At 36.1% G+C, this 23,087-nt stretch overlaps 1 protein-coding gene across 3 annotated transcripts in view; it reads right to left on the minus strand.

The window, feature by feature from the left end:
- Window positions 1-23,087, minus strand: part of DMD (dystrophin) — a 2,119,021-nt gene that overhangs the window by 1,725,257 nt on the left and 370,677 nt on the right. For all 3 annotated transcript variants that reach the window (XM_045089435.1, XM_045089434.1, XM_045089436.1), the window contains exons 3-4: window positions 18,900-18,992; window positions 17,170-17,247 (exon numbers count right to left, since the gene is read on the minus strand). In XM_045089435.1, coding sequence (XP_044945370.1) covers window positions 17,170-17,247; window positions 18,900-18,992 — 171 coding nt within the window. The remainder of the gene's footprint in view (window positions 1-17,169; window positions 17,248-18,899; window positions 18,993-23,087) is intronic.

Genomic DNA, 23,087 nt, shown 5'->3' on the forward strand with positions numbered 1-23,087 from the left:
TATAGCTCTAATAGAATATTTAAATGTCAACTCTTAGGAAAATAACCCTTGACTCAGGATGCACAAACTGCAAAAAAAAAAAAAAAAAAAAAAAAAAAAAAAAAACCACCTAGGAAACGTAATGAATTCACTTTCAAAATACAGTAGTCTAGTGTTATCATGTGAAGACACAAAGTAGAGGGAATTTCTTTTTTGTGCCCACATTAATCTTAGACAAAAGCACTAGATTTCATACAAAAATATCTATTTAGTAATTTTAAGGTTAATAATAAGTATTTCACAAATCAAAATAAAAATGAGATACCACCTCACACCAGTCAGAATGGCTAAAATTAACAAGTCAGGAAATGACAGATGCTGGCGAGGATGTGGAGAAAGGGGAACCCTCCTACACTGTTGGCGGGAATGCAAGCTGGTGCAGCCACTCTGGCAAATAGCATGGATGTTCCTCAAAAAGTTGAAAATAGAGCTACCCTATGACCCAGCAATTGCACTACTAGATATTTACATAAAGGATACAAATGTAGTGATCCGAAGGGGCACCTGCACCCCAGTGTTCATAGCAGCAATGTCCACAATAGCCAAACTGTGGAAAGAGCCCAGACGTCTATGCACAGATGAGTGGATAAAGAAAAGGTGATGTGTGTATGTGTGTGTGTGTGTGTGTATGAATATTACCCAGCCATAAAAAAAATGAAGTCTTATCATTTGCAATGACATGCATGGAACTAGAGGGTATTATGCTAAAAGAAATAAGTCAATCAGAGAAAGACAAATATCATATGATTTCACTCATATGTGGAATTAGGAAAACAAAACAGAGGATCATAGGGGAAGGGAGGGAAAAAATAAAATAAGATAAAATCAGAGAAGGAGACAAACTATAAGACTCTTAATCTCAAGAAACAAACTGAGGGCTGCTGGAGGGGAGGTGGGGGGATGGTTTAACTGGGTGATGGACATTAAGGAGGACTCGTGATGGAATGAGCACTGGGTGTTATATAAAATTGATGAATCACTGAATTCTACCTCCGAAACTAATAGATTTTAAATAAAATAAATAAAAGTAACATGATAAATAAAAAAAAACAAAATTAAACATGATACTAAACATCTGAAAAATATACATATATATGTATATATATACATATATATATATAATTAGTGTGTTAACCACTGAGCTATGAGGAAAAATTCTCTTTCACTGTTTAGTCAAGAAAGCAATGTTCATTTTATCCCAGGTTTTATTTTATACCAGGTTCCTTCAGGGCATAGATGCAGTCTAGCATTGTCAATAATATTTTCTACAAGTCAAATTTATATATCCCACGGTGGTTATAGTAAAAGGATTTATATATACATTATATTGATATATTTAAGATTTAAGAATACTGAAGAAAACCATAAGATTTAAAGCATATCTGAAATATGATGGTTTAGTGAAAGGCGATTACTGACCTGGGCCAGTTTATATTATTTTTAATTAGCTTTACAGAAAGAGGAATAGCACATCGAATGTGAAATGCTACACATTGACTTTAGTAAGAGGCACATTTGACATAAAAATAATCATAATAGCCAGGTCAAATAATGAAGATGAAAGTTCTTAGGGCAGAGCAGAAGGAAGAAAAACGATGAATAACAGCAAGGGAGTGCTATTCCTATGATAAAGTTTTAATGAATTTTTTCACACTTTTTAAACTTTGCGGGAGCAGGGAGATGGATAAACCTTCCCAGTTTTAGTTTGTGAATCATTTAAGCATTTGCAGTTCTAACTTGGAAGTTGTAGAGTTATAGCTCATTCAACATGGGAGCCATCACCATTCCAAAAAATGGTATCAGCCACTTCTTGCCTTTTTAGACAATCACATGGGAAATTTCAAAGCTACAGACACTAATGAAAACACATTCTGTGTCATTCAGCTAAATGAAATTAGGTTAGAGCTAGGAGGTCCCTCACATGGGTTTCAAAAGATGTGGTTCTTTAATACCTTTCAGATTTCAGGATTTATCCTAAGAAGTCACTTTAGTTCCTTGATGTGCAGAATGCAATGTGAACATTTTTTTGAATTCCGGAAGGGATAGGGGACAAAGGTCAGCCATGGTTTTCCTCATCAGTCTAAGTATGTGAGTTTAATGAAAAAATTATGCAAATTAAATCTTATGACTTCACACAGAATGACATGAGTTCAAAAGGAACCATGAAATGTCATCTTTAAAAATTTGGGTAGATTTCCTTAACCAGATTCTTAAACAGTGACTAACAGTTAAGAAACTATCGTGCATTGGAATTTATTATATAAAGATCCTTCCTGATACTTAGACCTCATTCAGATACTTCTCCCTTCTATTTATTTGGCTTTTCGTACCCATACATTTCTCTCTATTAAATTTCTTGTAACTGAGAATTTCATTCCAACATTCTAGACAACTAGGATTTGCTTTTAAAATGTGTGAAGCACTTTTTATAGAACATCTGCAATTGTGCAGTCAAGCTAAAGAGACTTCTCTTTAAGTTCAAGAGAAATTCCTCAAATATTTATGTAATCCTTCCAAATATAATGCATTTAAATGATCAAAAATGCAGGAAAAACAAAGTAGTTTTGCTGTTTTTGCAGCATGTGCTTTTATACTGTGTTTAAAATTTATGTAAAATTTTAAGACTTATAGATATAAATCATATCTATTTTTCCATTGAGAGATGAATGTACTGAATCTTTCATAATTCGATGATGAATAGTTCAAAATACACGACATAAAGGGTGGGCTGCCTTAGCTTTTGAGGACTTGGCTCTTTATTCCCTCTCATATTTCTATCTTGCAAAGAGTACTTTTTAAAATTTTATACAAATATGGAAGTTTATATTAGAAAACACCTTTTTTATTTTATTTTATTTTATTTTTAATTTTTTTAAATTTCTTTTCAGCGTAACAGTAGTCATTGTTTTTGCACCACACCAAGTGCTCCATGCAATCCGTGCCCTCCCTTATTAATACCCACCACCTGGTTCCCCCAACCTCCCACCCCCCGCCCCTTCAAAACCCTCAGATTGTTTTTCAGAGTCAATAGTCTCTCATGGTTCATCTCCCCCTCCAATTTCTCTCAATTCCCTTCTCCTCTCCATCTCCCCTTGTCCTCCATGTTATTTGTTATGCTCCACAAATAAGTGAAACCATATGATAATTGACTCTCTCTGCTTGACTTATTTCACTCAGCATAATCTCCTCCAGTCCCTTCCATGTTGCTACAAAAGTTGGGTATTCATCCTTTCTGATGGAGGCATAATACTCCATAGTGTATATGGACCACATCTTCCTTATCCATTCATCCGTTGAAGAGCATCTTGGTTCTTTCCACAGTTTGGTGACCGTGGCCATTGCTGCTATAAACATTGGGGTACAGATTTTATTTTTTAATGGTATGAAAATTGGCAGAAACTTTTGAAATGCAGTTTTATTTATTTTTTGCTAATGCATTTTTGTTTTATTTTTTCTTATATTAAGTTCAATTAGCCAACATATATCACATCACTAGTTTTTGATGTAGTGTTCACTGATTCATTAGTTGCGTGTAACACCCAGTGCTCATCACATCACGTGCCTTCTTAATACCCACTTTTTAAAAGCACATTTTGACCTAGATTGCATCCTAAGACTTAGTTCTAGGTACAGTACTTGCTATGAAGTTACTATCCCTACTTTCAATGATTAAGTTTTACATATTTAGTCATTCGTTAAATATTTTTCACCATCTCCTTACGCCACATGCTGAATGGTAAGATGGAGATAGACTAAAAAACGGACTTGTATCAAATTGCCTAAAGACAACTGAAGTGAGTTCAAATGTCTCTATATTTGGATGTGTTTATGATCACAGTCATTTGTCACAAGGCAGTTCTTTTTAATGGAACTATGTTTTTACTTGCTTATACACTGCCTCTTGGCAATGAAGATTTGAAGCAGCTAACTTTTAAAAACCCCATAATGTAAAGTAAATAGAAACATTAAAGGGGTAAAAGAAAATTAAAACAAACATATCAAAGTAGGGATTTCAATGCAGGCAGTGTCATTGATCATAAAATAGAGGACTGAACTTTTTTGCCAAGTAGCTCCTACAGCTCAACTCAGCAAAATTTCTTTTTCCTTTTTTTTTTTAAAGATTTTATTTATTTATTTGACAGAGAGAGATCACAAGTAGGGAGAGAGGCAGGCAGAGAGAGAGAGGAGAAGCAGGCTCCCTGCTGAGCAGAGAGCTTGATGCGGCACTTGATCCCAGGACCCTGAGATCATGACCTGAGCCGAAGGCAGCGGCTTAACCCAATGGGCCACCCAGGCGCCCCAACTCAGCAAAATTTCAGATGTGGTATATATACACAATGGAATACTATGCAGCCATCAAAAGAAATGAAATCTTGCCATTTGCGACAACATGGATGGAACTAGAGCGTATCATGCTTAGCGAAATAAGTCAAGCAGAGAAAGACAACTATCATATGATCTCCCTGATATGAGGAAGTGGCGATGCAACATGGGGGCTTAAGTGGGTAGGAGAAGAATAAATGAAACAAGATGGGATTGGGAGGGAGACAAACCATAAGTGACTCTTAATCTCACAAAACAAACTGAGGGTTGCTGGGGGGGAGGGGGTTTGGGAGAAGGGGGTGGGATTATGGACATTGGGGAGGGTATGTGCTTTGGTGAGTGCTGTGAAGTGTGTAAACCTGGTGATTCACAGACCTGTACCCCTGGGGATAAAAATATATGTTTATAAAAAATAAAAAATTAAAAAAAAAATTCTTATATGGAATATTATATACTAGAAGGCATCAGTTGAGAAAATGAACTCTGTCCGCAGTAATAATTTCACAACATAGGATAAAATATGTATATACTTTCAATGTGATATTATCAAACTTGAATTTTTATAAATATAATGTATCTTACACCCAACAATATACGATGTTACTTTAATGAAAGCAGAACCCTATATAGCCATAGCTTTCTAACCTTGAACCATGTATACCGATTTCAAGGAAAAAATTTGGCAATAGCAACTCTGAAAACTTTCAAGTTACATGACTAACATTCATTATAATAAGAAGAAATTTTAAATTATAATACATTTTGAAGCCATATTATCATTATCACAAAATTATCTCAGTAAATGGCTACCTCAATTTCGAGTTTAATATGCAATAAAAAATTCTATTCTACCTTGAGGCAAGAAATGCACTGGTCAGGGGGAATATAACCAATTCACCTTATGAAATTATTTTAATTGAGAATTAGCTTCATTTTTAAGAGTAGTAATTTCACATTGATGAATTTAAAATTTACAGTATATGCTTGTATATAATTTCTATATTCTATAAAAGAACATTCTGAAATATGTACAACCATTTCTATTAGTACATTTCACATTTCGGAGATGATGAAGTGGACCCTAAGTCATGGAATCATTTGGCAAAAATCCCGGAGTTAGTGACAGGGTTAAAGGATAGACTTCTCCTGGATCCTCAGAATAAATATAAGGTGCAGACATAGTACAGTCCTATTTTGTGGATTGAAAATTCGGTGTAAGAACTAATACTTGTCTAACGTAAATTAACTTAAAATTTTGGAATTTATATCTGAACACTGGATTTTATGATAATACATAGAGTCAGTTTATAGTCAGTCAAAGATATTATGTTCTGACACACTCCAAAATATGTATTATACGGCTATTTAAGTCTCTGAATACTTAAAGAACACATAAAATACTAGCTTTAAAGAATACTTTAGAAACCTCTTTATCTAAGATCATATGCCAGGAATAGTGAATACCACATCATTTTTCAGATCAGTGACATTTGATAAGCATTCACTCTAACTCAGTGACAATTTTCAATGATGTGATTAAGTGAATATCTGAACATAGCTGACGTTTGAATTTTCAACATAGGCTTTTAAATACTCACTTTGGATTTGTGCTATAAATGTAAAAAAAATGATCTTACTTGTTTTGTGCTACTTCACATTTATACTGCTTGAACATTTGAAGTTATTTGGTAAGAATTTGCCGCTTTGTCATAGACAGTTGATGAGAATGGTGTACGGAACCTAAGTATGAGATCTACAGCTGTGTCAGCTAATATTAAATAATACTAAATCAAAAAGTCCTGGTATACTGTATGCACAGGATGTATTACAACACTACATTTCTTGTATGAATATTTAAAATAAAGATGGAGTGTATTCTATGACTTCAAAGAGGTACTGAGATCCATAAAATGTAAACATGGAAATCTTGGGGGTGCCTGGGTGGCTCGGTCAGTTAAGTGTCTCTTGGTTTTGGCTAAGGTCACAATCTCAGGGTCCTGAGATTGAGTCCCTGCTTATCACTCTTCCTCTGCTCCTCCCTGCTCTTTCTCTGTCTCCTTCTCTCTCGAATAAATAAATAAATAATCTTTTAAAAAGCACATGGAAATCTAGGGATGGAAGAAGCGAAAACAAACTGGAATTAGCCAATTAATGGAAGACAGATATCATAATGTATGCAGAGCGCAGTTTGAAATACCACGGACAGTTAAATCTCCCTACTAGATCTTCAATGGCTAAATTCCTTTAATAGTGAAAATATAGCCATCAGGGAGATTCAAATTAAAACCTTTAATAGTGAAAATATAGCCATCAGGGAGATTCAAATTAAAACCACATAGAGATACCACCTTACACCAGTTAGAATGGCCAAAACTAGAAAGACAGAAAACAACATGTGTTGGAGAGGATGTGGAGAAAGGGGAACCCTCTTACACTGTTGGTGGGAATGCAAGTTGGTGCAGCCACTTTGGAGAACAGTGTGGAGATTCCTCAAGAAATTAAAAATAGAGCTTCCCTATGATCCTGCAATTACACTACTGGGTATTTATCCCAAAATGTAGTGAAAAGAAGGGCCATCTGTACCCCAGTGTTCATAGCAGCAATGGCCATGGTCACCAAACTGTGGAAAGAACCAAGATGCGCTTCAACGGACGAATGGATAAGGAAGATGTGGTCCATATACACTATGGAGTATTATGCCTCCATCAGAAAGGACGAATACCCAACTTTTGTAGCAACATGGACGGGACTGGAAGAGATTATGCTGAGTGAAATAAGTCAAGCAGATAGAGTCAATTATCATATGGTTTCACTTATTTGCGGAGCATAACAAATAACATGGAGGACAAGGGGAGGTGGAGAGGAGAAGGGAGTTGAGGGAAATTGGAAGGAGAGGTGAACCATGAGAGACTATGGACTCTGAAAAACAATCTGAGGGTTTGGAAGGGGCAGGGGGTGGGAGGTTGGGGAAACCAGGTGGTAGGTATTAATAAGGGAGGGCACGGATTGCATGGAGCACTTGGTGTGGTGCAAAAATAATGACTACTGTTATGCTGAAAATAAATAAAAAATTTTAAAAATTAAAAACAAAACAAAAAAAGTGAAAAAATATTCATTATTCAATTTGACACAAAATGATGAAAACATCAAATCTCTGGCAGAGGAAACTCACTGACTGGAACTTACTTATATCTAAGGAGGTAAAAAATCTATCAAGAAATAAATTGAAATGACCCATCAAATATTTCTTTTCATTTGAGAGAAAATGTGGTTAAAGACCCACAGAACTGAATTCAGAATGTCTGGTGGAGACTGCCACAAACAAAAGTGTCTCGAGAAGGGTAAAGGAATGGTATAATAGCAATATGAGAGATGTTTCCATTACCTGTGATTTGCTTTATCTAACTTCAACAAGTAGCAAGGAAATGCAAGCTGTGGCTGTATTTTATATCTTGAGCTGGTGTGTAGACAAGCTTAACCACTTGATACAGTCAGACTCTATTTCACAGGATTTTGTACTTTCTTTTGTTTGCTTTTTTAAACCATGGCCAGCTTTATTACAAATGAGCTTTGCTCTCAGCAAATATTGTAATAAAGGTATCACTGCACTTGGAAGTACTTTATTCTCAATAAGTCGTTTTGAAAATAAATTATTGATAGCAGAAATAACTTCATGCTAAAACAGCCACTACAGAGAATGCAAATCAGAACATAAATGTGGTATCAGAGCCCTACAGAGCTAAGCTGTGAGTGCCATTTGAGTGAGGATAGCAAATGAGTCATCAGAACAGAGAAGGGAAGGGAAACTGAGGCAGGGAGTCAAATTGAGGTGCTAGTTGAGAACAAGGAAATGTGTGGAAACAGGTCGTTTATGGCAGAAGAATAGGCCAAATCTTAGGTGTGTGGATGGAGTTATAGAATTGTTTAGTCCCTAATGATTTTCTATCAGCAATTGTCAATTTCTTAAAGTTTGGATGAACTTATCACTGGTGCCATTAGACTCAGAATCCTTTGTGAAAGATTGGTCTTGTTTAATTTTATGATTTCTTAACTTCTCTTGGCTACTGGTTAAGGTTGTCTATATTCCATTTTGTTAATTCTCATAATTTATCATTTTAAATAAAATCTAATCTAATTTAATTCCTTTTTATGATCAACATATAGCTCTGTGTAGATTTTCGGTTTCTGTATCTCTTAAACTTGTGTTTAAAATTTTCTTTCTGTGTTTATGTTGCATATATTTGCTTTCCCCCTCCTTTTCCTGATTAAATTTATGAGATTAGTCTATTTTATTACTTTATTACAAAGAACTAGCTCTGAAATTTATCTAGTGTTTCCTCTTTCTGACTTATTTATTTCTTCATTTATCTTTTATTTTCTACTTTCCTTAGGGCATTTTTTTCTTTTTGTAGCATTTATGGTTGAAATCTTGAATTAATTTAATCTTTTTTTTAATGAAATTAAAAGCAAAGACACAAATTGAACCTCTGAGTAAACCTAGGTCATTTCTCATGGAATGTTTTTCCTACACAAATGTAGATTTATACTCTTGATTCCTTATACAAAACATTTTCTTAAATTAATCAAATTGAATTTTTATAAGTATTATTAATTTCTAGTATTGCATTATTATCATCAGAGTATATACTTTATAAGCTCTTCTTTTTAAGTACTTGACACTCTTACAGCATCCTAATATATTGTCCATATTTGTACATAGGGCAGGAATATTTTTTATGTATTTATCTTTTCCTATGCCTTCGGTAAGTTTGTGCAGCAGAGCAGAAATAAGAAATAACTCATAGTCTGTTTTCCTTTTCTGGCTCTGATGTTCCCCAGAAGCATGGGAAAAGATACGATATAAGCTGCTTCCAAACTTAGCCAGAAACCGTCTCTGCTCTCTGTCAGCAAATAGAGGTGGTATGCTTTGAAAAATGAATGGCTTCCTGGTACACCCAGCAAGGTTCAACCCTAGGCAACATAAAGACTCAGTACAGACATTCTCAAGTCCACATTTGACCAGAAAATAGAGAATACTTGGAGTGTTGGTTATTCTCTGCCCTCTCCCCAATCCTTCACCCCTTCTGTGTATTAGATGACTCATCTAGTTTAAAATGACTTTAACACCTAGGATCTCTCACCTTCTGGCTTCTGGTTGAGCTTGAGCAATGAATAGCGTTGGCAGGATACTGGAGAATCAAATAGAGAGACCAAGGTATCAATCTTCTCCCAACTCCCCCAGCAGGCCAAGATTTGGTAGTAACTTCATTTTTTAGATACATACATCACAGTTGCTCACCAGTGGCCCCTCTCACAAGGCTGGAGCTTTCACTGGTTTAAGGTAACAGCTCTCTCCCTTTTGTCTCTTTAGGTTTAGGAATAAATGCTATTAACTCTTGCTAGTCCCTACATGCTTCACCATTTATTGTTAGTCCTTTTAACTCTCTTCACATTTCTGTATCTATTCCCTTCATTACAGTCTCTTCAGCTTTGTCTTTGCGGGCTTTCTGTTTCATACCAGAACTGTTAATGAGACACTTGGTTTCACCAGAAGACTTGCACTTCGGTGGTGAATCTCTCAGTGGCTACCTCAATGGACTGACGATGAATGGCTTTTCTCCTGCCAATAAAAGGCACCACATTGGTCTACAGATCTCTGGCCATTCCTAGGGGTAGGGAAGAGCATTCCTAATAATGACAAAGAATTTTCTGAATGGCGGTTTGAGAGCTCAGATTTGGATTTAGGGAATTTAAATTAAATTATAAACTATTGCTTTTCCTACAAATCCAACTTTATGGGGCAGAAGGTTTATACATAATGCTCATATATTTTATAGAATCATCTGTGCTTCGGGCTATCAATGGGAGGGAAATCGTTATTAAATCTACAGTTTACGCTATCTGTATTCTCTCTCTATATATATATATTTTTTTTTCTTGCTAAGTGTGTTCTAACCTGACAATGGCAAATTAAAGACTGAATAAAAATATACTTCTGAGCTTGCAGTCCAGTCCAGTGCTGTCACTGGGGGCGGAACCAACTCCAGCTCCCTGAGCTGCTTGGGAAGCTTGGGAGGGGCCAGGGGACTTCGGACATGGGAGAGCCCCAGGAGGCACAGGCCTGTGCTGGTCCCTGCAGTGCTCTGCAGGGCTACAAAAGGAGGGGGAACCTGTCCAGAATCCCTGCAGGGCAGGAAACCTCAACACAGAAAAACTGCGATGAAAATGAAGGAATGCCTGAGAACCAAGGAAAGAGTACAAAGAACAGCTACGGGATGTGAAAAAACCAGAAGTAGCTTGTACTCTGGAAAACAAGGAAAAGTTAGAAAATGAGGGAAAGACTAATCACAAGGGAAAGGCAGGAAATGAGGAAATTGTTAAAGGAAAAGGAAAAGCCAGGGAGTGTGGCAAAACTGGAAGATGGGAAGCCAGTGAGTGAAGGAAAGACAGAGGGCAAGGCAAAGTCAAAAGAAGAAAACCCAAGCAGTGAGGGAAAGCAAAAGGAAGAAGGAAGGTGAGCCAGTGAGCCAAAGGCTGCAGGAAAGTTCCTAGCTGTGGATGGTGTACCCAGGAAGGCCAGAAGAAAAACCAACAAGGGGCTGGCTCCGTGCCACCAGGAATATAAGGTCATAGGATATGCATGTGAGGAATGAGGAGATGAGAAGAGAATTCGATGAAATGGTCAGGATGGAGGATAGGGTGAAGAAAACCAGACAGAAATGGGGAGGGGAGTATATGGGTGCAAAGAGCTTTACAGGATCCCTTCTACCCAAGGGGTCCAAGAGAACTCAGCGGGTGGCTACAGGGCCCCCCAAAAGGTCTTCAAAGACATTCCTTTTGTGTAGTGCCCCTGGCAGCATTTGCCAGGCCCTGTGCTTTAACCTTATGCTAATAGCTTGCTTTAGCTGTCACTTTTGTTAGCAGCATTTCAACCCAACTAGAGTACTCGATCAGTAGGGGATTTTTCACCCACGTGCATTGCACAGACGTTCTAATTCTTGGAAAAATAAAGTAGCTTATAATATTAAAAAAAAATTATTTCCATTACATTTTCTTTGTGGTTTTAGTAGTATTTCTATTATGCAGTAAGTTGTCTAACGTTTCATTTTATTTTTTCAAAGATATATTTATTTTGGAGAGAGGGAGAGAGAGTGAGGTAGAGAGGCAGAGGAAGAGGGAGAGAGAGTCTTAAGCAGAGTGCAGAGCCCACCCTGGGGCTCCATCTCAGGGACCAGAAATCATAACCTGAGCCAAAACCAAGAGTCCGATGCTTAACTGACTGCGCCCGCTCAGGTGCTCCTTTTTTTTTTTTTTTTTTAAAGATTTTATTTATTTATTTGACAGAAATCACAAGTAGATGGAGAGGCAGGCAGAGAGAGAGAGGGAAGCAGGCTCCCTGCTGAGCAGAGAGCCCGATGCGGGACTCGATCCCAGGACCCTGAGATCATGACCAGAGCCGAAGGCAGTGGCTTAACCCACTGAGCCACCCAGGCGCCCCGATGCTCCTGTATCATATTTTAATTACTGATTGTAACTTTCCTGGATAAAAATGTGCTCTTTTTAAATACTTTTAAGTTTTTCTGTGTTATTATTTAACTTCTTCTCTAATATTAAAAGAATGTGTTTTATTAGCAGTTCAATATATAGTAGCACCTTGAGTTTCAGTTATTGCCATCTCCTTCAGCACAAAGTTCAAAGCCTAACCATGTCTTCCCATGTTTTCCCTTCTCCCTTCTTGTCTTCCCTTCTTTTATGGCTTTTCTGTTTTATTGCCAGAATTCCTTCTGGTCTTATATTGAAAACTGTGAAATTAATAATTATAATACATATATAGGAAAGCCAACATATGCAGGAAACCCACCCTGCTACCTCTCTGATCCCCTGCTCGCCTGTGTTTTCTCCACATTCAGTCCTGTCTTGTGAGTTCTATTTGCAAACATTTCTCTCTCCTCTCTCTCTCTCTCTCTTTCTCTCTCTCTCTCATCAAGATCTTTCTGTTCCTCTGCCTGGACCATTTTCCTATAGAAAATACCATGGCTCACTCCTTCTCTTCTTTTCAGGCTTTAACTGTATCACAGCTTAACTGAGAGTTCTTCCCATACCTCCTATTCTGTTTATGATTTATTCGTTCATTTGGCTATCACTACATCCTAAATGTTTAATGTCCCCTGGTATGTGACTGTAAATTCTATGGCATAAAGGGTTGTGTCTGTTCTGATCACTGACTACAGTGTTCCTACCACCTAGGATACAATCGAACACATTAAAGACATTCAATAAATAATGTGCTGAATGTAAATATACTAAGATTGTTTAGAGTATGATTTCTCAAAATCTCCAATCAAGGCCTTCTTTCTACAGTTGATTCTAAATTTAGGAATCTGTGATTTTTAAAAGGAAATTTGAAATAGTCCTATCTACTATTTTATTTAATATGCCATTTTATGGATATCCTGCCCGAGGCTCATTTATTAATCTAATATAGAATACCTAAGCCCATCTTTAAGGGGAAAAAATCCTGATCTTGAACATTCTCTTTGATTTAATTGTATGTTTACTCTTTATGGTAATAATCAGACTAATAAACACATTTCCTTGAAATCTTTTCCATTTCTTTTGTACTTTCTTCTGTTACAAAATAACCGAGAAGTATAAAATGATAATAAATTTACCTTTGAACATTTATATTCTGTGTCTTTTAGCCTGGGGCTACTTCAAGTAAAGGTTATTTCACTCTGGGTTTTGGTTTCCACTTGAAAATGTTTTACTTGAGATTCTACCCTTTCATACAGAGACTTCAATTTTACGCCAGTCCCTATTAAGGCCCTTGGCTGGATGGGAGCATTGTGGAAATCTGCTCTTTAAGGGCTCCTCTAAAAAGCCCTCATTTCAGGGTCTTTGGCTGCTCAAACAATGGGAGGTTCTCAAGGTTTTGTATTTTCAGAAAGAAATATGACCATCTGAGAAAAGACCTATAAAATGCATTAATCACATTCTAATTTTATATACTTACTTATCACATTTCATTAAACAATTTCATGAGAAAATACAGGGTGTATTGTCAGACTGATAAATAGGCCATTGTTTGGCATTTGGGAGGTTATAAGGTTAGGTTTACTTTACCTTTATAGGTTCCTCTGTTTTTTAAACCTTTTTAAAAACAGGAATTGAAGTAAAACATACATAAGAGAAAGCATACTCGAGTGTAGACCTTGAAAATTTTTCTCAGAGCAAATGCTCCTGTGTAACAAGCACCAGGTCAAAATATGCAATATTTTTGACACCTGAGAAGATTCACTCATGCATTTTACTGCTTCACTCCTTCCAAAATGTAACCACTCTACTGACTTTTAAACCCATGGAACAAGTTTGCCTGTTTTTGAAATCTAATTAAAAGAAATCATAGTAGGTATACTTTTGTGTCTCACTTCTTTGGCTCAAATCTCTTTCAGGGGATTGACATCCCATGTATTGTATATAGCTATCATTTGTCTATTTTCACCACTTTATAATATGCTATCATGTGAATATACTGCAGTCATTTCCAGTTTGGGCTACTACAAATTAAGCTGCTATGAACATTCTCTCTCTTTCTCTCTCCACATGCACATACACACACACAACACAGATACATACATGCATAAGAATGACGATTCTATCCCTCAATACAAAACTATTGGGTTATAAGAATTATGCAGTTTTGCATTTAGTATATAATGCCAAACTTTTAATAGTTGTCTGAATTACATTTCCACCAGTTAGGAGTTCAAGTTATTCCAAATCCTCACCCTCAGCTTTATTCGCCCTTCGAATTTCAACCATTTTTATAAATTTGTATTGGTTTCTTATTGCATTTTTTAACTTGAATTTCCCTATTTACTGCTAAGGTTTCATATTTTTTTTTTACATTAGTCTTTAATTTTTGAACATCCTCTTTTGGGAAGTTCCTGTTCAAATTTTCTGCCCATTCTTTTGCTCATTCTGCAAAACCTAAAGTTATCTTTTTATTAAGATTTTATTTACTTGAGAGGGAGAGAGTGAGAGACAGAGCACGAGAGGGGAGAGGGTCAGAGGAAGAAGCAGACTCCCTGTTGAGCAGGGAGGTGGATGCGGGACTTGATCCTGGGACTCCAGGATCATGAAATGAGCCGAAGGCAGTCACTTAACAAACTGAGACATCAAGGTGCCCGCAAAACCTAAAATCATTAAAAATAAATAAACTATAGAGGAAAATTATAGGAGAAATCTGGAATGCTCAATAGTATAAAGTTATCAATTCTTCACAAACTGACCTATAAATTTAACCCACTATTGATCACATTCCAAACAGGATTTATATGGAAATTTAAAAGATGATGGGGAAATAAAGAGAGAAATACAATGGATCAGTATAACCAAGAAAACACAGAACAAGAAAAAAAGGGGAACCTAGTTTACCAGATACAAGGATGTATAAAATTGCAGTAATCCATAGGGCATGGTATTTGTGCATGTATAAAAAAAGAGGAAAATGCAACTGAACTAAAGTCCAAAAACAGAACAATATTTGTACTGAGAAATTTTTATGACATACTAGTATTAGAGAGCAATGAGTAAATAACATTCTTTTTAATAAATGGTGTTGTGACAATTAGATTCCAAGTGAAAAAAAAAAAAGAAAGAAAGAAAAGAACCTGGATCTTAACCCATTCCTCATGCCAAATTCAATAATAAATTCCAGGTAAATATAGATTCAAATTCAAATGATAGAACAAAGAAGCCTATATAGATGAAAATAAAATATAACAACATAATGGTTTTGGGTAGACAAGTAATTCTTTAAAAGGACACAACATTATAATGTGAACATTTATGAAAATGACCTGTACCAGAACGAAGAGTTTTGCTTTATCATGAAGTAAAAATATAATTCAAAGGCAGAAAATACCTTTGGAGTGCAAAAATGAAGGATTAATATCCAGAACATACAACTCATAATTTTGATGAAGTTCAAGTTAATTTTTCTCTTTTTGAATCATGCCTTTGGTTTCACCTCTAAGAAGAATTTTGTTATCCCAAAGTCACAGAGATTTTCTTTTATGGCTTCTCTGTTTTATTGCCAGAATTCCTTCTGGTCTTATATTGAAAACTGTGAAATTAATAATATAACATATACAGGAAAGCCAAAAATTCATAATAACCAGTATGTGGGGGCCTAAAATCTCTTATCAAATAAAACCTATGGCTCCATTAATCTACTCTTTAAAAAAAAAAGATCCAACAACTTATTGCTTATCATGGTATTTTTTTGGTGGAAAGAGATCAACTACATCAAATAGACTAAATCCAATAATTCTTTGAATTTTCTTCCGTCTTCCTTGCTTTCATATTTTATAATGGAATATGGGAAACTGAAAAAGATTTTTTTTTTCATGTAAATTCTAATATATCTAAACAATACTCTTTTTGTAAAGGTCTTATTTATTTATTTGACACAGAGAGAGCACAAATAGGGGAGCTGCAGGCAGAGGGAGAGAGAGAAACACGTTTCTCACTGAGCAGGAAGCCTGATGCAGGGCTCGATCCCAGCACCCTGGGATCATGACCTGAGCCAAAGGCAGCCAGCCGCTTAGCCAACTTAGCCACCCAGGTGCCCCTTTAAACAATATTCTTAATTTATGTGATATTGATCTTGTGAAAGGATCTATCAGACTAATATTGAGGCAAACATTTTATAGACTGTCTTATCCTGTCTGCAATTCGAAATTCTTCTTGAAAATTTGAAAATAAACAGTTAATCACTTCAGAAAATAATTCAAAAGGTGTAATGTTTCTATAAAGCAATTTTTCATAGATTACATATGACAATAACCCTAAATTGATAAAATCAACCAAATGCTGCACAGTCTTCACTATCATTTTCCACCTGATGTCTTCTTGGTACCAGATGAGCTGAACAACATATACAGGAAAGCCAAGTACACATCATGACTCATCTATCACTGATGATGGTTATTGTAAGAGTATGTGAGCAATTTATTTGAATTTATCCTTGAAGAAGAGATGCAATATAATTAGGAAGCTACTAAGTGTCTGGTAAATGTATTGGTCGATTAGAAAGGTTGAAGGAAGCTGGTGAGAAAGGAGGGCCTCTCTAATACCATGGCAGAGGGGAGGAATCTCAAAGTCACTCTAAGGAGACCAAACTCCTTTCATCATCATACTTATTTAGGTATAATTGTTGACTTTCTCATGCCATACATATATTTTCATCTAGTTCAGCTAAATCAAACCTAGCAATAGAAAACAAATTTGCAGTTCTGTGAGTTGAAATAGTGATTGTTCTGTGTAATTTTCATATTTGGATGTGGTGTCTAATAAATGTTGCTTTAATTCAAACAAATTTTATCATCATCATGTCTGAGCATACTTGATACATAAAAAATAATAGTCAGCCTAGTAAAAGCCATTTGTTGCACAGAATACTTCTTTAAAAAAACTGAGATTCGCCACTGGACTTCATCTATCCTCCAAATGTAACTGCAAGTAAAATCTGAAAACACCACCAAGTGCCTTATCAGGTCTGAGTCATACCCTTCCCTGGCCCCTGTGACTGCATACATTTATTACCTGAATCATTTTAGCCACCAAGAGATGCACATGAACAAGAACACATACTCCAAAAACACTACTTTGATTTAAGTTTACTTGATTTAAGTCTCAAGAGAACTTGAGAAGCTTTCCCTGCTTTGGGGGAGCCAAAGCCCTCACTCAAACATTAAGCATGCTGTCTCATGGTATCCAGACTCTGTCCAGGCCTCTACTTACATTATTTTTCTGCAAGACTCGCAGTGCCTTGTTGACATTGTTCAGGGCGTGAACTCTTGTGGATCCTTTTTCTTTTGGCTGAAAGCAAAATGAAACAATGTTTACTGCCCAGAAGAGAGGGACAATCTACCAGAAATGAAACATTTATATATTTCACTTCAAAGTTTGAATATTTTAAATGAGCATAGGCTGAGAGGCATTGATATAATATACTTAAGTGCTTTGGGTTAATTGTCCTTGTCATAGGACTTTCTTAGCATGAATCAACGACTCCTCAAGAAAAATGATAGCATTTTCTTTTCCTCAAAAAAAGCTATTTGGTTATCATCTCTTCATTCCACAGCCCAGTTGGGGATTACTGCCTGACCAGGAAAGAGAAAAAACACTGCAAAAGGACTTCTTAGTAAGGTAGTTAAGTGAGGTAATTTCCACACATTTAAGGAAAGTATAAAAGAGGCTTGAGCATAGAATAATTATATAATGCCAAATAGGGTTAAAGGAAAACATTTCTGTCAACATTACCTTAACTTGCCTTCATCACTGAAGCTCAAAACCTCAATTATCTTTTGTCCTCCAACCCTCATTCTCAACCCCCAGAGTCCCATCTCGTCCAATAATTTCTAAACTGACATTTACATAGTGCATTACAATATGCAGATTAACTCATTTATCCAGTTGTGGAGTTTTAGAAATTCTGCCATTATGATGCCTGTCATATTGACTTCTGAAAAGAGATCTACATCTCAAGAAAATTTTAAGGGCACAATAAAGTACAGATGGTCCTTGACATGAATGTTTGAGTTAGGACTTTTTGACTTTATAATGGTGCAAAAGTGATATGCATTCAGCAAAAACCATACTTCACATTTTGAATCTGGATCTTTTCCCAGGCAATATCCAGTGTTCTACTCTGATGATGCTGGACAGGGGCAGTCAGCCATAGCTGCAAGTCAGCCATGAGATCATGAGGGTAGATGACCAATACACTTACAACCATTCCGTTTTTCACTTTCAGTATACTATTCAATACATTATAAGAGATAGTCAACACTTTGTTATAATACAGACTTCGTGTGAAATTGTTTTGCCTAACCATAGGCTAATATAAGCATTCTAAGCATGTTTAAGTTAAGCTAGGCTAAACTATGAAGTTCAGTAAATTATGTGTTATAAATGCATTGTCAATATAGGAAATTTTTAATCTGTAATGGATTTATAGAGATGTAACCCCATAGTAAGTCAAGGAAGTTCTGTATTATTAACTACAGAAATAATGTTGCACAGCAGATCTCTGGAACTTATTCCTTGTGTATAATTGAAACTTTACACCTGTTGACCAGCAACACCCCATTCTCCATATCTTCAGTTTAGTGTTCTTGTCACAATAAAAATGAAATTAAACTTAAAAACTCATGATGAATAAAAACCTTACAAAACGTTCAGTAACAAAGATGCCAAATATTACAAGCAAATAATATCTATTAATTAGCATAAATTATGTGACTGAAAGATTTTACCTTCTAGTTCTGTGGATGATAGAATATCCCAAAATAAAAATAATATTGCAAGATTATTTCATTCAGGAATATGTCCTGTATTGCTAGTTAAATAAGGAATTATTAAATTAGTGAATTTTACTAGATCTAGAACAACTATACTGAATTAGTTTCTGGTTTCTCAGTAAATTCTCCTAAGGTTAATGTGAACTTTCTTATAAATAAGTCACATACCAGTTTTTGCCCTGTCAGGCCTTCCAGAAGGTCTAGTAGGCGTCTCCCATCCTGTAGATCACTGAAGAGGTTCTCTATGTGCTGCTTCCCAAACTGAAATATGAAATATACCCAATTAAACAAAGCACTCTTTCAGTTATCCATTTCCATGAGTATGCCTTTTAAAATTTAAAGCTATGTTTAAGAATATTTAATGTATCTAATTCTTCATTTGCCAAGGGTTCATGAAGGATGAAAAGAGAACCTCCAAGTAAAAAACAAAAAGAAAATATATCATCATTAGGTCAAGTCTATTTAAGTATGTTTTTTAATAACCTGAGTTAGATATCTAATTGGTCTAATTAACTCAACTTTTTGAAGGCTGATTCTATGAAGGAGAGAGAAGTAAACACACAGAGAAACAAAGACCACCTACAATTTGTTCTGGGTAGATGCTTACAATTTAACTGTTTCCTGTACTTGGCTATATCACGTAATTGTAGAGGGTCCACCATCCTGCACCCCTAGAGCATGCTTTCTCTCAAAATACAATTTGGATACTGCCTCAAAATGATCCATTTTCATTATTGCCTGGCTCAGATGTTAGATCTGATTTTAACTGAGTTGAAATACACCTATGACGGGGCGCCTGGGTGGCTCAGTGGGTTAAGCCGCTGCCTTCAGCTCAGGTCATGATCTCAGGGTCCTGGGATCGAGTCCCACATCGGGCTCTCTGCTCAGCAGGGAGCCTGCTTCCTCCTCTCTCTCTGCCTGCCTCTCTGCCTACTTGTGATCTCTGTCTGTCAAATAAATAAATAAAATCTTAAAAAAAAAAAAAAAGAAAAAGAAATACACCTGTGACATATTGGTGTCTATTTTTCTCAGCTCTTTACTTGGGAATTGTACTGAGAAAGAGTAATAACCTCTCATATCATCTAGTATTTTGGTAGCAAATACTCATGAGAAACACTTCACTAAATGAGTGGATCTTACAATCTTTGTAATATAACTGTGGGTTAGCATTCATATACTCATCTCATGGATGAGACAAAGAGGTTGAACATGTGGCTCTTTGCAACAAAACTAGAAGATGGTAAAGCCCAAATGTTGTCCCAGAACTGTTTAACCCCAGAGGGCTGGTTCTTCCTAGATTATCATGCTGCTTCCAAGGCTTTTTTCTCCTCCCATCTGAGTATCTTTTAAATATTTTATTTCTTCTGTCATGCCCCCAAATATTTTCTTTTTCTGGTTGAAATCCTAAAATCCCTCCACATGAAGTCATTCACAAATCTTTCATCACCCAGGTTCTCTGGAAAGTCCTAATTTATCAGTGACAGATGTTTATTGAGCACCACTAAACCTGAGCTAAGTGCTGGAGCATACACTAGTAAATCAAACAGACATGCCCCCAGCCCTTGTGGATCTTTGAGTCCAGCAAGGAAAAGAAATATTCTCAAAAGACAGTACTACACAGAAGCAGTAACAGGGACCCAGGCACATATAACTTTGGCAACTCCTATAGTATGGGACCAGGAAATACTGTCCCCAAAATATCAGAGGATGGGACTGACATTAGTTTTCAGATGCTAAGTGAACCAACATTGGGTTGGTCTCATGCATTCCTCGATCACCTGCAAACTTTGCATTTCAGCCAGGTCAAGAAAAATAAAGAAGAACCTTGGTTTCCAGGAAGAGGGCATCCCTGAAGCTTCCAAGATTAAAAACAGGATCCCTGCTCTCCCTACAGCCACATAGCCATGTCCATGCCAAGTCCTGTCAATGCCTAGGTGTTTCACCTGATGAAAACACAGACAATTTTTCAGCTTTGAAAATTGAGCCATATATATGCTTTGACAAAGGTAACTACAAGTTACTCCTCAGAAATTCTACTCTAATTGTTCTGCTTAAAAGTTCCTGGGGAAAAAGAAGACAACACACAATATGAATATGTAAAAACACCTTTACTACACATAATGTACAAACAAATCTCAAACAACATGCCATTTTTTAATGAAACTTTAAGGAACGATTTCTACCAATAAGAAGATAAATGCATGCATTATAATTCTGTCAAGAACCTTATATATAACACGGAATCACTTGGCATTTCGAGGGTTCATATTAACGTTTTAATTTTAAGGTCTACAAATCCTTGGTCTACAGTGCCTTGAAAATGCTATTCTCTTTTGTTTTGTTTTGTTTCATCCGGGAGCAAAATTTTACAGATACATTTGAGAAGTGAGTGGCTTCTAAACTTATCACCAAAAACAATATTACACACTGAAATGTGTCAAGTTTTAAAGAAAATAAAGTAGAGTTATCTGACAGAGATACTTGTTTTTGGTAGAAATCTATATCTAGAATGAATAGATAGATACATTCTTACATACATACATACATACATACATACATACATACATAACAAAATCTGTCCAACCTGGAAGGATGTGGGTGGCAAAATGTTCATTCAAGAAGAGCACAGATAGAGAAAGAAAAGAGTACTGAGGCACAGGTTAAAGCATGAACCTCAAACCCATAGGGATCATCTAGCATCCAAGACACAAGGACTATAAAGCTTATGCTTTGGGGCAAGAAGTCTAGACAATTGTCAACAAGGCAAACAGGCCAATGTATTTTATAATTCTTTCTTTTAACCTGGAATCAAACAAAATGGAGAGGGAGTAAAGAACTGTAGGCTAATCAGAGGCCTCCAGGCACATCTATTTGTGATACTTAGAAAGCAATGAGGGAATGGCGAAAAAGTTCCTGCTATCATACATGACATTCATAGCTTGTACAATCAACAATATATTAAAGTATCACAACTGAAATCCAATTTCTATTTGTTCTATTTGCATTCTTTAATAGAGTGATTCTCAGAACGTTCCATCAAAGCATCCTTCTAACAGATGAGATTGAATGAATTTACTGCAGGTCTGGCAGTATAAATTAGGCAGTGACAGAAGATTCAAATGTCTGTGAACCCATACATTTTATTTTTTATTTTTTTATATTAATATATAGTGTATTATCGGTTTCAGAGGTGGATTTCAGCAATTCATCAGTCTTATATAACATTCAGTGTTCATCACATCACATGCCCTCCTTAATGTCCATCACCCAGTTATTACCTCCCTACCTCCTTCCCCTCCTACAACCCTCCATTTACGCATATGTTTTATGTTACAAATTTATGGAAACGTTGCCTTCGTATCTTAATGAACGTTTTATTTTTTTAAAGATTTTATTTATTTATTTGAGAAAGAGAAAATGAGAAAGAGAGAGCACAAGAACGGGGAGGGTCAGAGGGAGAAGCAGACTCCCTGCCAAGCAGGGAGCCTGACAAAGGACTTGATCCCACAACTCCAGGATCATGACCTGAGCTGAAGGCAGTCACCCAACCAAGTGAGCCACCCAGGCACCCTGAATGTGTTTTTTTTTTTTTTAAGTATTTTCAAGCACTTATGAGTGAAATTTCCCCTCCTAGGTCCAATTAAAGTGATAGTCAGTGGAATGTACAATGTTTAGCCTATAACTTCATGGATCTTTAGGCGCTCAGTCTTTTTCTTCCAGTGGTATGAAGACCCAGGGAAAGCAAAACATCTCATTTCTCGTGGATGGTTTTCATTTCTCTCCTAGATTCAAATCCTCATGCCATAACGTTATAGTTATGATATAGCAAAAGTAGCACACCTTTGAGAGGCAGAAAGAGCTGAATTTTATTTTATTTTATTTTCCTTTGTTTAATTTAAATTCAAATAGCATATGATATATTATTTATTTCAGTGGTACAGGTCTGTGGTTCATCAGTCTTATGTAATGCCCAGTGCTCATTCCCACACACACCCTGACTTTTAAACTGGAGTCTTCTATTCATTAGCTGCACTCAGGCAAGTGACTTAACTTTTCTGAGGCACAATGTACTCTAGTAAAATGGGGATTGAAATAATACCAGTTCAGAGCACTCCTTGGAGGTTTAAATGAAACAGTGTAGGTGTGGCAAATAGTAGGCACTCGATTAATATAGGATTTGGGGGAGGTATTCTATTACTCTTTGACTTCTCTTTCTCTGGCCAAATTCTAGATATAGATACAATTATGGTACCTTATTGAATCTACTAGAAAGTGCAGAGCTCACATATAGTATGTTCTGTTTTGTCTTATTTTGGTACCCCTGTAAGAGTGAAAAGTCAAAGGAAGAAGATGTCT

This window comes from Mustela putorius, unplaced genomic scaffold (genome assembly GCF_011764305.1).
Source record: "Mustela putorius furo isolate JIRA1106 unplaced genomic scaffold, ASM1176430v1.1 tig00003836_pilon_pilon_pilon, whole genome shotgun sequence".
Classification (NCBI taxonomy): domain Eukaryota; kingdom Metazoa; phylum Chordata; class Mammalia; order Carnivora; family Mustelidae; genus Mustela; species Mustela putorius.